The sequence below is a fragment of the Polypterus senegalus genome, chromosome 18 (genome assembly GCF_016835505.1).
Source record: "Polypterus senegalus isolate Bchr_013 chromosome 18, ASM1683550v1, whole genome shotgun sequence".
Classification (NCBI taxonomy): domain Eukaryota; kingdom Metazoa; phylum Chordata; class Cladistia; order Polypteriformes; family Polypteridae; genus Polypterus; species Polypterus senegalus.
Window position 1 is genome coordinate 6,322,545 of NC_053171.1, and position 12,618 is coordinate 6,335,162.

Genomic DNA, 12,618 nt, shown 5'->3' on the forward strand with positions numbered 1-12,618 from the left:
ATCAACGTGCAACACATCGGCATTTTCCAATATTATGATTAGAGAGTATAACAAGCTTACCTTATAATCCCAAGAGCTAAACTTAAAAGAAGTGGTGAGGCGGGCGGCCTTCTGCTGTTATGCACCTAAAATCTGGAATATGAGTTTAGCAAGGCAGCACGGTGGTGCAGTGGTAGCGCTGCTGCCTCGCAGTTAGGAGACCCAGGTTTGCTTCCCAGGTCCTCCCTGCGTGGAGTTTGCATGTTCTCCCTGTGTCTGTGTGTGGGTTTCCTCCCACAGTCTAATGACATGCAGGTTATTTGCATTTACATGCATCTATTTTCCCAAAATGCAAGTAAGACAACACCCTTAATATGATTTGTGGGTAAGAATCTCATTTAGCAATTTTGGTTTATTAAAAAAATACACCAAAACAAATCTAAAATTTTGATTAAAAATAAATTCAAAGAAGCCACTGATAGAACTGCTTGCATCTACATATATAACCAGTAATGGCGCACTGCTATAACGATAACGTGCAGTGAATCCACTTGACTTGACTTCCTAGTTTTCCTCCTCTTTCTCTGTACGTTTACCATTCGTTTGCTCAGAGGTTGATGCGCTTGCTGCTTCCAGAGCAGCTCTTATCTCCACCCTAGCTGCCCACCTCTTCTCTCCTTTGGTCGGCATCTTTTCACGTTTATAATGATTAAGTCAGTGTTTGTGTTGCAGCTACTTTAGTACGTTTTCCTTAATTTTTCACTCAAGTGTTCAATCAGCCTCAAGAATGATTGAAGATATGAAGATGTAGGGGAAGTGATGGCAAATGTGGTAGGGATGAGAGCCATGCCCATACACAAGCACTGCACCACCACCCTGCTGGCCGCTGCCAGAGTTGATTCTACAATAAAATAACAAAAAAAAAAAAAAGAGAAAGAAAAATCATCACCCCGAAAGTGGACAGCAGACGTCACATAGTATATGTGTACCAAAGTCCAGGTCAATTGGTTTGCAAGCTACAGGTGATTTAAAATCCTGGACAGACAAACGGACAGCCACAGTAGCGTATTATATAAGAAGACAAGAATCAAAGGCAATTTATAGCAAAATCAGGTTGGGGGAGAGGGGTATTGGCTCCCCCCCCCCGCGGACCGCTTCTTCTCTTCTTTCGTCAGCATCTTTTCACGTTAAAACTGATGAAGTGTCTGTGTTACAATTACTTAGTACTTAGTAAGTTTTCCTTAGTTTTTCACTTAGAAGACTTAAGAATTATTGAAGATATGAACAGGTAGGGGAAGTGACGGTAAAGATGGTAGGGAATGAGAACGGCCCCTGCCGCTGCCGAGAGTTGCTTCTACACTAAAATATAAATAAGAGAAATAACTTTGGAGGTCAACCATCACCCCGAAAGTGGATAGTAGACGTCATGTAGTATATGTGTACCAAATTTCAGGTCAATAGTTCAAACGGTTTGTGAGCTACTGGTGATTTAAAATCCTGGACAGACAAACGGACAGCCATGGTAGCGTATTATATAAGAAGATATGTTTACAGACTGACCTGAGTGATTCCAACTTTAAGGTCTCTGCTGACAGAGCTTGATCCCATTTATTTATTATATTACCAGTATCGGCACACTGCACCTTACACTTGACTTGTACTTTTTATCGTCTTTCTCTGTAAGTTTAGCATTTGTTTGCTCAGAGGTTGATGCACTTGCTGCTACCTGACCAGCTCTTATCTCCACCCTAGCGACCCGCTTCTTCTCTTCTTCTGTCGGCATCTTTTCACGTTAAAACTGATTAAGCCCGTGGTTGTGTTGCAATTATTTAATGCGTTTTTCTTAATTTTTCACTTAAGCTGGCACTTCATTCTTGAGGCAGATTGAACACTTATTTAAGATATGAAGAGGTAGGGGAAGTGACAGCGAAGGGGACGGCACCTGTACGCATGCACAGCACGGCTGCCCACTATCGAGAGTTGATTCTACAGTAAAATAAAAAGAGGAATAACTTTGGAGGTCAACCATCACCCCGAAAGTGGATAGTAGACGTCATGTAGTTTGTGTGTACCAAATTTCAGGTCAATAGTTCAAACAGTTTGTGAGCTACTGGTGATTTAAAATCCTGGACAGGCAAACGGACAGCCACGGTACTGTATTATATAAGAAGATATGTTTACAGACCGGATTCAGCGGGTTAGAAAATGGATGGATGGAGTGATGTTTACAGACTGACCTGAGTGATTCCAACTTTAAGGTCTCTGCTGACAGAGCTTGATCCCATTAACATTTCCCCGCTGGCTCGAAGAAATCCAGATCCCCCTCGAAGAAAACCAGAAGCTAAAAGATCCATGACTTCTTCAAGGGAACTTCTTTTGAAACTTTGCCTTGGAGCTTAAAAATACATAAAAATGTGAGTGAAGGGCAAAGGATGAACTTTTAAAACATCACTAGCCATGACATAGCAGAGTACAAGATTCAAACACAAAAAGATCTCAGTGTTTTACTTAAATATTCATTACATAAAGGTAGACGTCTCAAAACTCTAAAGCACAGCAGGCAGATTATCATAAGCCTATGTAAGGATTGTCTTTACATTTTGTCTCCTACTTCATGGATTCCTTTGTTTGATGAAGTGATAAACGAAATGAAATTAAAGTTTGTAGGCCCAATCACAAAGCTCAGCACAGATCATGACGGTGGTAATCTGGCTCCACCAAAATCTTTCCATCGCACTACATAAACATAACATTTCAATGAGTTCTTAGAGCCACAGAAATCAGCTCTAAAGTGGACTCGAGACATCCTATTGCGGGCAGGCTTATTATCTAACTGGGCTGAAGAAAGGGCAGAGTGGGCTCTTTTCTCTTTAATGTGGGAAGAGACATTCTCAACATCTTCTACAACTCTCTGATAGCCAGTGTGGTGTGCTGGGCTAGTAACATCACTTCAAGAGAGGCCCACCGAATCAACAAGCTTGTACTAACTAACTAGTACATTATTTAAAAAAAAAAAAAAAAAATAACTTTTTAGCAATTTTCAGATTTTTTTTTTTGAACCCAATAAGGACGTGGAGTCTATTGCACTCACATATGGCCAGATACACGTCCTGCAGTGCAGTTCACCATTTTAAAACCAGCCATTGATCATTCCAGGTTTGTAAAATTAAAAATGTTATATTTCAGAGAATAATTAACACCATAGTACAGGGGTCCTCAATCACGGTCCTGGTGGGCCACTGTGGCTGCAGGTTTTTTGCTCCAACCCAATTGCTTAATAAGAAGCACTTATTGCTTCACTTTAATTGTCTCACTCGTTAACATTTTGAATGCTTATTGCTTATTTTAGTCATAAACAGCTACATTCTCGTTTTTTTAATGGCTCCTAATTAACAATAACATGCAAATGACAAAAGAGACCAGCATTTCTCCATTTAGCTTGTTACCATTTACACTTCTGTGTATTTATCATGCAATATTGGGTTTAATTAAAGACTTGGAAGGAAAGTGAAGAGAAAAAAGTGAAGGACTGAGAATTATTCATCCATTTTAGCCTTCAAATTATTTGGATGATATCCTTAGAAAGGGGAAGAAAATCCAGGATATGAGAATGACCTGATATAGCAGAGTTAAAAAGCACTGACAGGCCAAAAAATTAAATTATTGGCAAGCATTGCTTCTTAATTAAGCAACCGGGTTTGCCGCCCTCCAGGACAGTGATTGAGGACCCCTGCCTTAGTGTATATTTATTTAAAAATTATCCCCTATGTGGTAGAGTGAACTCTAGCATGTAAGCTGATAAATATTTTATATGTCTTTATTTGAATACTAGACAAAGCAAATGTGATATTGGATAGTATTTCAGCAGGCATGTTTTCCTTCGATGACCACAGTGGTGCTTTGATGTTCACCTAACTAACCAATTGCCCCCAGCATCCCCCGGCCTTTAGGACTGACTCAGGATGTGAAATTTACGATAAGAGAAATGGAGGATCACATCAGTTTGGCAAGGGTGACTGTATTTGGACTTTGAGCCTATAAGCCATCCACCGCAGGAAGGCCATAAACGGACTAAACAAAGCAACAGTTGGATGAGTTGTTCCCGAGTGCTTTCATTGGTAACTGGGCCAGGAAAGGGCAGATAATCTAATTCTGCTGGTCTGAAGTATGCCTGTTTATGATTAGTTTTGAACGAGAGGCCATTCTGAACTATGACATCCCACTGGTTTGTGTTTTGTGGTAAGGATGGTATAAAGTTGGTCACATTCCCTTTAGCTCTCTCTCATCATGAAGACCATGATAAAGACAACTGCATCTCGTCAGCCATACAGCGTCTTTCAATACTCCATTCAAAGGCCAGGTGCTAGCATAGCAAGCTAGCCTGAAGATAAGCCGACAGCCGCCTATGGACGCAAGATACGCTGCTACTTATGCTCTAAGGGTATGGCTTGCCAATATTAATATAGTATTTCGCTTCCTTAATATTTTTGGGCATTTTATCAATATAAAATTAAATGTGTGACTTAACTTTTATCCATTTCTTTACTCTGCCTAATTGTCTGAGGTTACAGATGTAGAAGAAAAGTGGGGAAGAAGTACTAAAGTACCTGATCACAGAGTGCTAAGTGTATGGAATTTAAGACATTTTATAAAGGATGTCACACACGTGCGCATGGGGAGCAGCTTAAGGACCCAAAGTGCATCGCGACAAGTCATGCCAGGGGACAATGGCGGGGTACTAACCTCTCTCTCTCTCTCTGTAGAAAAGACAAAGCACCGCTGCCATGATTCTATCCGGACACCCAAGAGAATGACATTTCCGGGTCCCTTTCTCTCCTCTGGTCCCCCACTGATGACGTCTGATACCTGTCCACCACCAAGCCTTCCCAGCATTCCATGTTCTTAATTTCCGGTCCGGCTCTTTAAAATGTCCATCCACCCATTCCTTTGTCTAATGATTTGTGGCAATTGTTTGACCTTTTTTGTTGCGGTATACGGGGCCTAAACACCCCTAACCTTTACTCCAAAAGGTATACACAATAAAGAGTATAAAAGTGGAAAATAGGATCACCATAAGACTTTATACGATAAAACACAGTGTCATCTATTTTCAGACCAATCATAGTTTAAAGGATTTTGCTAACAATTTGGAATAGTACGTATTTTATGCCCCAGTGCTGCAATACAAATATTAAACTCAAAAATGTATCACAACAAATTAATATTATCGGCAAGCAGTGACTTACAACTTACCTACAACTTGCTTAGGCATCACCGCTGTAGCAAGAACTGTGCCTAGGAGTTCTGAAACTGCAACACGCACTTCGTAATTTGAGCCTTCAAAAGCCTTAAAGCACAACGTGGCCACATTCTCAAGTTCTGTACTCCACATAAATATTGCTTCTTTCTGAAGCTCCAACAGACACTGGAAAAAAATTAAAATAAAAAAGGGAAACCATGTCAAATGTGTAAGGGGTCATAAAACATTGAAATATAAAGCAACTGAAAGACTAAGAAGGGTGGATGACAGTTAGCTAGGAATTTTTCTGTAATTGTATAACACTGATTCTTACTGTATCTTCACTTAAATATTTTATTAAATAAAAAACTACTACAAAACTAAAAGACATCTCAATTTTGCTTATATTTGACTAAATATAACTGCATTGATATTATGACTATTTTAACCCAAAGTGCTATATCGGATATTTCTTTGATATGTTCTCAAAACTATATAAAGGTTGAAGAGCAGCACCATTTCGACAGGTATGTACACTGTAAGAGTCGGACTGGAGGGGCTGGTATCCCAAGTGGGATTGGAGATGAATACCTACACAGCCAGGAGGCCATAACGGGAGGATTAAAGACTTACCGTAAGTGCCAGCTTAAGTGAAAACTTAAAGAAAACATACTAAGTAATTGCAACACAAAAACTATCAGTTTTAACGCGGAAAGATGCCGACAAAAGAAGAGAAGAAGCGGGCTGCTAGGGTGGAGAAAAGAAGAGCTGCTCAGGAAGCAGCAAGTGTCATCAACCTCTGAGCAAACGAATGCTAAACAGAGACAGAGAAAGAGTATGAAAACTAGGAATGCTCACGTCAAGTGTATTTACTGCACACCGTTACTGGTCTTTATATATAATACGCTACCATGGCTCTTCATTTGTCTGTGCAGGATTTTAAAACGCCTGTCTGCAGCTTGCAAACCGTTCGACTGATTCACCTGAAATTTGGTACACAAATACTATGTGACCTCTACTGTCTGCTTTTGGGGTGATGAATTATTACTCTTTTCATTTTTATTTTATTGTAGAATCAACTCTCAGCAATGGGCACTTCCCCTACCCCTCCACATATCAAATAATTCTTGAGGCAGAAGACTTAAGTGCCAGCTTAAAAATTGCAACACAAAAACTGACTTAATCAGTCTAAACGCGAAAAGATGCCGATGAAAGAGGAGAAGAAGCAGGCCACTAGAGTGGAGAAAAGAAGAGCTGCTCAGGAAGGAGCAAGCACATCACCCCAATGCTCAACGTGCAGAGAGAGAGAATGAAAACTATAAGTCAAGACGTGCAGTGCGCCATTACTGGTAATATAATTTTCAATTATTTACTTATTTTTAATTGGAATATTCAAACATTACTTTGGCAAATCTGACAGCTCTACACTGATCTACTTTTTTCAGTCATCATCTGTCATTTTCTAACCTGCTTAATCTTGAAAAGGGTTGCAGGGGGTGCTGAAGTCTATCTCAGCTAGCACAGGGAACAAGGCAGGAACAAACAGTCCATCACAGAGCAAACACACACATGCCAACCACACAGTAGGGCCTATTTGTTATCACCAATCCACCTAACCTGCATGTCTTTGGACTTTGGGAAGAAACCCACACAGACACGGAGGGAACACGCAAACTACAAGCAGGGAGCACCGGGGAAGGCAAACTCTGGTCTCCTTACTGCGAGGCAGCAGCGCTACCACTATGCCCCTGTGCCGCCTCCAGTAACCATAAATTAGAATTATGCAATGCTTAAATAGATTTTTTTTTAATGCTAACTAATGTGTTTTATTATCTACTATATGTTTTTTTTTTATCCTGACCTTTTCTTTTTTTTCTCCAATAGTGAATTCAAAAATATTCAATGTGCATATTCAAGAGCCAGTGGCAAGCTTGTATTTCACTGACCTTCAGAAATATTTTTTTTACATATTTGCAGTATCAATTTCTAATGACACTCAGCAAAGGAAGAAGACAAAAATACTTTTAATTGATTTCCAAATCAGCTAAGGGACAATTAAAAAAAAAAAAAAAAATGTACAGACTTGAATAACTAACCAAAGCAGATCATGAAGTGCATCAGGCTCCACTGTACAGCTAAAAGGGAAAAGCTGAATACGCCATTCAGCTTGTTCTTAAAAGATGTGGGAGAACCTACTATTATTACTAAATTATATGAAAAATGTGTAACATTTATTTTGTTTGGTGTTTAAATAGACCTTAAATTCTGAAATTCCTCCGATTTTCATAATTTTGCCTCTACACGCCACCACAATGGATCTGAAATGAAGAAATAATGACACGATTGAAGTGTAGGCCTTCAGCACTCATTTAAAATGAAATATCATATAAGCCACTTAGGAAACACAGCCATTTGTATACATGGTCTCCCATTTCCAGGGGCTCAGAAGTATTTGGACATTTGACTGACAGGTTCTTCCATAGCCAGGTGTGAGCAGATCCCTCATTATTTCATGAACTATTAAGCAGGCAGAAGGTCTGCAGTTGATCCAAAGTGTGGAATTTGCATTTGGAAACTGTCAATGTGAACTCTCAGTATGAGGTCCAAAGAGCTGACCATGCAAGTAAAAACAAGCCATCATTAGGCTGAGAAAATAAAGCCATCAAAGAGAGAGAGAGGGAGCAGAAACACGAGGAGTGCTCAAATCAACCATCTGGTAGATTCTAAAAAAGACGGAACACACTGGTGAGCTCAAAAACACCAGTAGGTCTGGACAACCATGGAAGACAACTGTGCTGGATGATCACAGAATTCTGTCCAGATCAGCTAAGGGACAAGTCAACTGTCCTCCTCTGGATTACAAGGTATTGCCGTTTCTAAATATCAGTAATGGACACATAAATAGCCAAAACAAAAAGGCTTTCTTAAGAAACCCATTAGCCTGCTATTTTTTTTCGAAATGAAGGTTATTCCATGTGATGCTTAGCTTCACGTGTTCTGTTGGGTTGAGGTCGACTGGCGTGCTTGGCCACAGAATCACTTTCACCCTGTTCGTCCTAAGTAATGTAGTAGTGGCCTTGGATGTCATTACTATGTGGAAGGAGTGTCCAGCAACCCAGGGCACAGAGAGATGGTAGCATTTTCTCCTTCAGTATTTGGCATGCCATCAATGAAGTGTAATTCCCCGATACCTGTAACACCCATACAACCCATCAGAAGAACACCGCCATGCTTTACTGGGGGTACCATGTATTTTTCATTGTACTCCTCACCCTTGTTATTCCATACAGTTTGAAGGCCATAAGTTCCAACAACATTTTGTGCTGAGAAAGCTCATTTGCAACAAGGTGGCGCAGTGACAGCGCTGCTGCCTTGCAGCAAGGAGCCCTGGGTTCGCTTGCCGGGTCCTCCCTGCATGGAGTTTGCATGTTCTCCTCGTGTCTGCGTGGGTTTCCTCCCACAGTCCAAAGACATGCAAGTTTGGTGCATTGGTGATCCTAAATTGTCCCTAATGTGTGTGCTTGGTGTGTGTGTGTGTGTTCGCTCTGCGGTGGGATGGCGCCCTGCTCGGGGTTTGTTCCTGTACCCTGTGCTGGCTGGGATTGGCTCCAGCAGACCCCCGTGACCCTGTGTTAGGATATAGCGGGTTGGACAATGAAACCAGATTTGCTAAACAGTTTAATGGTATAGGATCTCATAGAAAGTGTTATTTCTAAAGGGAGATAGAGGACTTTCTAGAACAGGGGTCGCCAAGTCCAGTCCTGGAGGACCACCATGGCTGCAGGTTTTCATTCTAACCTTTTATAATTGAGTGCCCTGTTTGTGCTGCTAATTCATTTTAATTGAATTGCTTTTTTTAAGATTTGCACCTCTGAATTTCTTCATCGTTCCTCTGAATTGCTTCATTTCTTTCCTTAAAAGCCACCCAAAAAAAAATGAAATGTGAAGAGAGGGAGCCAAAAGAAGTCTAGCTAAGTGAGGGCCTCAAACTCCAAACAATTTCAGTCCAAGCAGCTGCTTAATGAGGTGCCAATTCTTGCCATTAATTAAACCCGTTTTTTAATTGTGTGGCTTGTTGCTGCTCTCGTGGTGCATTAGTAGACATTTCCGAAATTGTTGATTTTCTCTTTTCTAAAAGCACACTGTTAAAATGTTTTGTGGACCTGAGCAGATTAACATTAATGAGACCTTCACCTTTCTTTACTTTCAGGTATTGTACTTTGGACACCAGTAGTTTTGGCTCATTTTGTATCTCATTATTGTTTGGCTGCTAATTAAGGAAAAGGAAACAATTAAGGAGTCTGTCTTCAAGTGCACGTCAATTAAAATTAGTTCAAAAGAAGTTGATTAGCAGCAAAACAAGTCACTCGTTAAGAAAAGGGTTAGAATGAAAACCTGCAGCCACAGTGGTCCTCCAGGACCAGAGTTGGTGATCCCTGTTCTAGAAGATATATACAATTTGTATACAATGAAGAGTATTACTTGCTTAATAAAAAAAATTAGCTTTAAACAAACAGTAACTATTGCAAAATTTGAAAATGCCACCAAGACTAGATCCTTAGATTTGAAGTATAGTGGTGTACTGCCCTCCGAGCTGGCACGATTATAGTATGCATTGCCATCCTAGAGTGGCAGCAAAATACAAGAAAAAAATTTTTTTTTTTTAAATAATACGGGGTGCAGCACCACTTCCCTACTACTACACCACCACAAGTACAGAAACAAACCAGAGAAGGCAGAGTTAAGTTTAAAAAAAAAAAATGATTATAAGAAATTGGACACAACTAACAAAACTCCTATGTACATACTATCGCGCTGCAGAGATTCCCACCCAAACAAATCACGACACAAAACGCTCAACCACATACACTACTAATATATAAATATGGGAAAGAGAAATGAAGAAATAAATGCCATCAGAGTCCTTTAAATATTAACATAGAGATGACCGTCTATAGCCTGTTGCGGGGAAGGATGCACCAAACCATACCTCCTATTCAGGGAAACGTACTGCTAAACAGTCCCTTGTGCTGGCCCGTCAGGTCCGCTCCTGAAAGCCTTCACCTTATTCCATAGAAAAGGAAAATAATTTCTCCAGAAATGAACCCGGGTTCACTTGACTTTTTCCACGCGGGTTGAATAGCTTTCCCTCGTACCTTTTTCTTTTAAGGCGTCTGCTTCACTTTTTGGTCTGGCGCTCTCTTCTCCCTCTCCACACATTTATATAAGGTTGGCTCCTCCCTGTACACTTTGTTTGGTCTTCCGAGCCACGTGCTCCCCCTCCCCTTGTACCATTGGCCCGCCGTACACATTCAGCCATGCCGCCATTACCAGGAATGGGGAAAGATGCAAAGTGCCAGTGACACCCACACATATCCAAGGCAACTGTTACAGTTGAAAAGACCCAATCTTTATAAAATTCAACACGCACAGGTTATCTTCTTCCATGAAATCAAAAGCATACCTTGGCTGCTGCACACCTCACCGCCATCGAACGGTCTGTAAGACACACTCGAGCTGCTTTGTAGATATCTCGGTGGCAGGGTACGGCACTCACTCCTTGACCTCGAAGAATCTTTTTTAAGCTCATCATAATCTCATATCGACCCTGAGACTGATAAATGATAACACAATTAGAAAAAATCAAGACGACAGACCTGAGAACAAACAGTAAAAATGAGGTTAGGGACAATGTCCAAGAAAACTATTGCAATTTAAGACATGTTGTGTTGTACTAGAGTTAGCTGTATTTATGAAAGTTACTTCATTTATTCAAATAGGATATAATGGACAATGCATGCCAAGTTATAAACCATCTAACCGCTTGTGTGAGAAATCGATAACAACATGCTTATTGACACATGGCGAGGATTCATCAACTGGACTACTCTGGATGTAAATTAGTTTATTTTAAAGAATCTTTATCATTTCCTCTACAAAGAGTGCATAATTTCCACAACTGTACATTTGAAGAAAAAAAACGAACATTTAAATATTTAGCCAATAAATCCACAATGATTGCATCTATTTAGCTAAAAGCAAATCACAAAGAACAAAGTAACACAAAACTATTACAGTTAAAGATGACAATTACATGGATGCTTCCCTGCACCTATCAATGAACTTAGCAAACATTCAGAATAGACAGCAGCCATTGCCACCAGAGCCCGGCCTGACTGCCAGGCTTGCAGGCTCTCTTCACGCTCAATGGAGTTACCTTTACCAGATCATAAAAAAATCTCTTCTGACAACATGAAAGATGAAACTCAAAAAGCATTTATGCATTTTTCTCTGTACTTTACAAACACTTTTTCACAATACGGTGATCTCCAGTCAGGGATATATCTGCATACAAGCCCACACACCGGCATTTGTGACATCGCTGCTACCAGAAAAAACATTTCGTGAAGCAACATAAATGTTAGATGAAATCAAACCTGATGCTGTACTTATAGTTATAAATTTATTCTGCAGCAATCGTATTCATATTTATTTCTGTCTTTGCTGATGTGTGCCTGCTGTCTCTGCACAATCAGGACTAAAGCCAAATGCTATTTGAACAGTGACAACACACTAAACTGAACTCAGTCCTACTAAGAACTACACTTGAGCACCAGCCATTGACAAATCTGTGTCACTGGCCAAGGAGCCATCAGCAGCAAACACTTATTGTTTAAAACAATTTTAAACTGCATTAGAAGTGTACTGCTTGACTGTTTGTTTGTTTGTTTGTTTATCAAAGTTGCATTTGGTAACCTTAGAATATCATGTACAGGGTGTTGATGGAGAAGTATAGAGAAGGCCTCAAGGAGTTGCACTGCATCTTTGTGGACCTGGAGAAAGCATATGACAGGGTAACTGAGAGGAGTTGTGGCGTTGTATGAGGAAGTTGGGAGTGGCAGAGAAGTATGTAAGGGTGGCACAGGATATGTACAAGGGACATGTGACCATGGTGAGGTCTGCAGTAGGAGTGACAGAGGTGGGATTACATCAGGGTCCGGCTCTGAGCCCTTTCTTATTTGCAATGGTGATGGACAGGCTGACAGATGATATTAGACAGGAGTCCCTGTGGCCTATGAGGTTTGCTGATCACATTGTGATCTGCAGTGAGAGTAGGGAGCAGGTCGAGGAGACCCTGGAGTGGTGGAGATATGAGAGGAGAGGAATGAAGGTCAGTAGGACCACCAAGACAGAATACATGTGTGTGAATGAGAGGGAGGTCAGTGGAATGGTGAGGATGAGGGAGTAGAGCTGGTGAAGGTGGATGAGCTTAAATAAATTTGTTTGAAGTCTTCTGCACTTCATCATCTCTGACACATCCACACTTGCCTCCTGAAGACAGTTTCTGATCTGTCAGACAGGCGTCTGGGGCATTTTCTTTACCGCAGTTTGTAGTAGCA

At 40.6% G+C, this 12,618-nt stretch overlaps 1 protein-coding gene across 3 annotated transcripts in view; it reads right to left on the bottom strand.

Annotated features, from left to right (window-relative positions):
- The window catches only part of heatr5a (HEAT repeat containing 5a), a 157,686-nt gene that overhangs the window by 109,481 nt on the left and 35,587 nt on the right, over positions 1–12,618 (bottom strand). For 2 of the 3 annotated variants that reach the window (XM_039742072.1, XM_039742070.1), the window contains exons 5-7: positions 10,683–10,832; positions 5,233–5,404; positions 2,217–2,374 (exon numbers count right to left, since the gene is read on the bottom strand). In XM_039742072.1, coding sequence (XP_039598006.1) covers positions 2,217–2,374; positions 5,233–5,404; positions 10,683–10,832 — 480 coding nt within the window. Of the gene's footprint in view, positions 1–1,539; positions 1,588–2,216; positions 2,375–5,232; positions 5,405–10,682; positions 10,833–12,618 lie in introns of all 3 variants that reach the window. The other variant, XM_039742071.1, reaches the window with a different exon arrangement.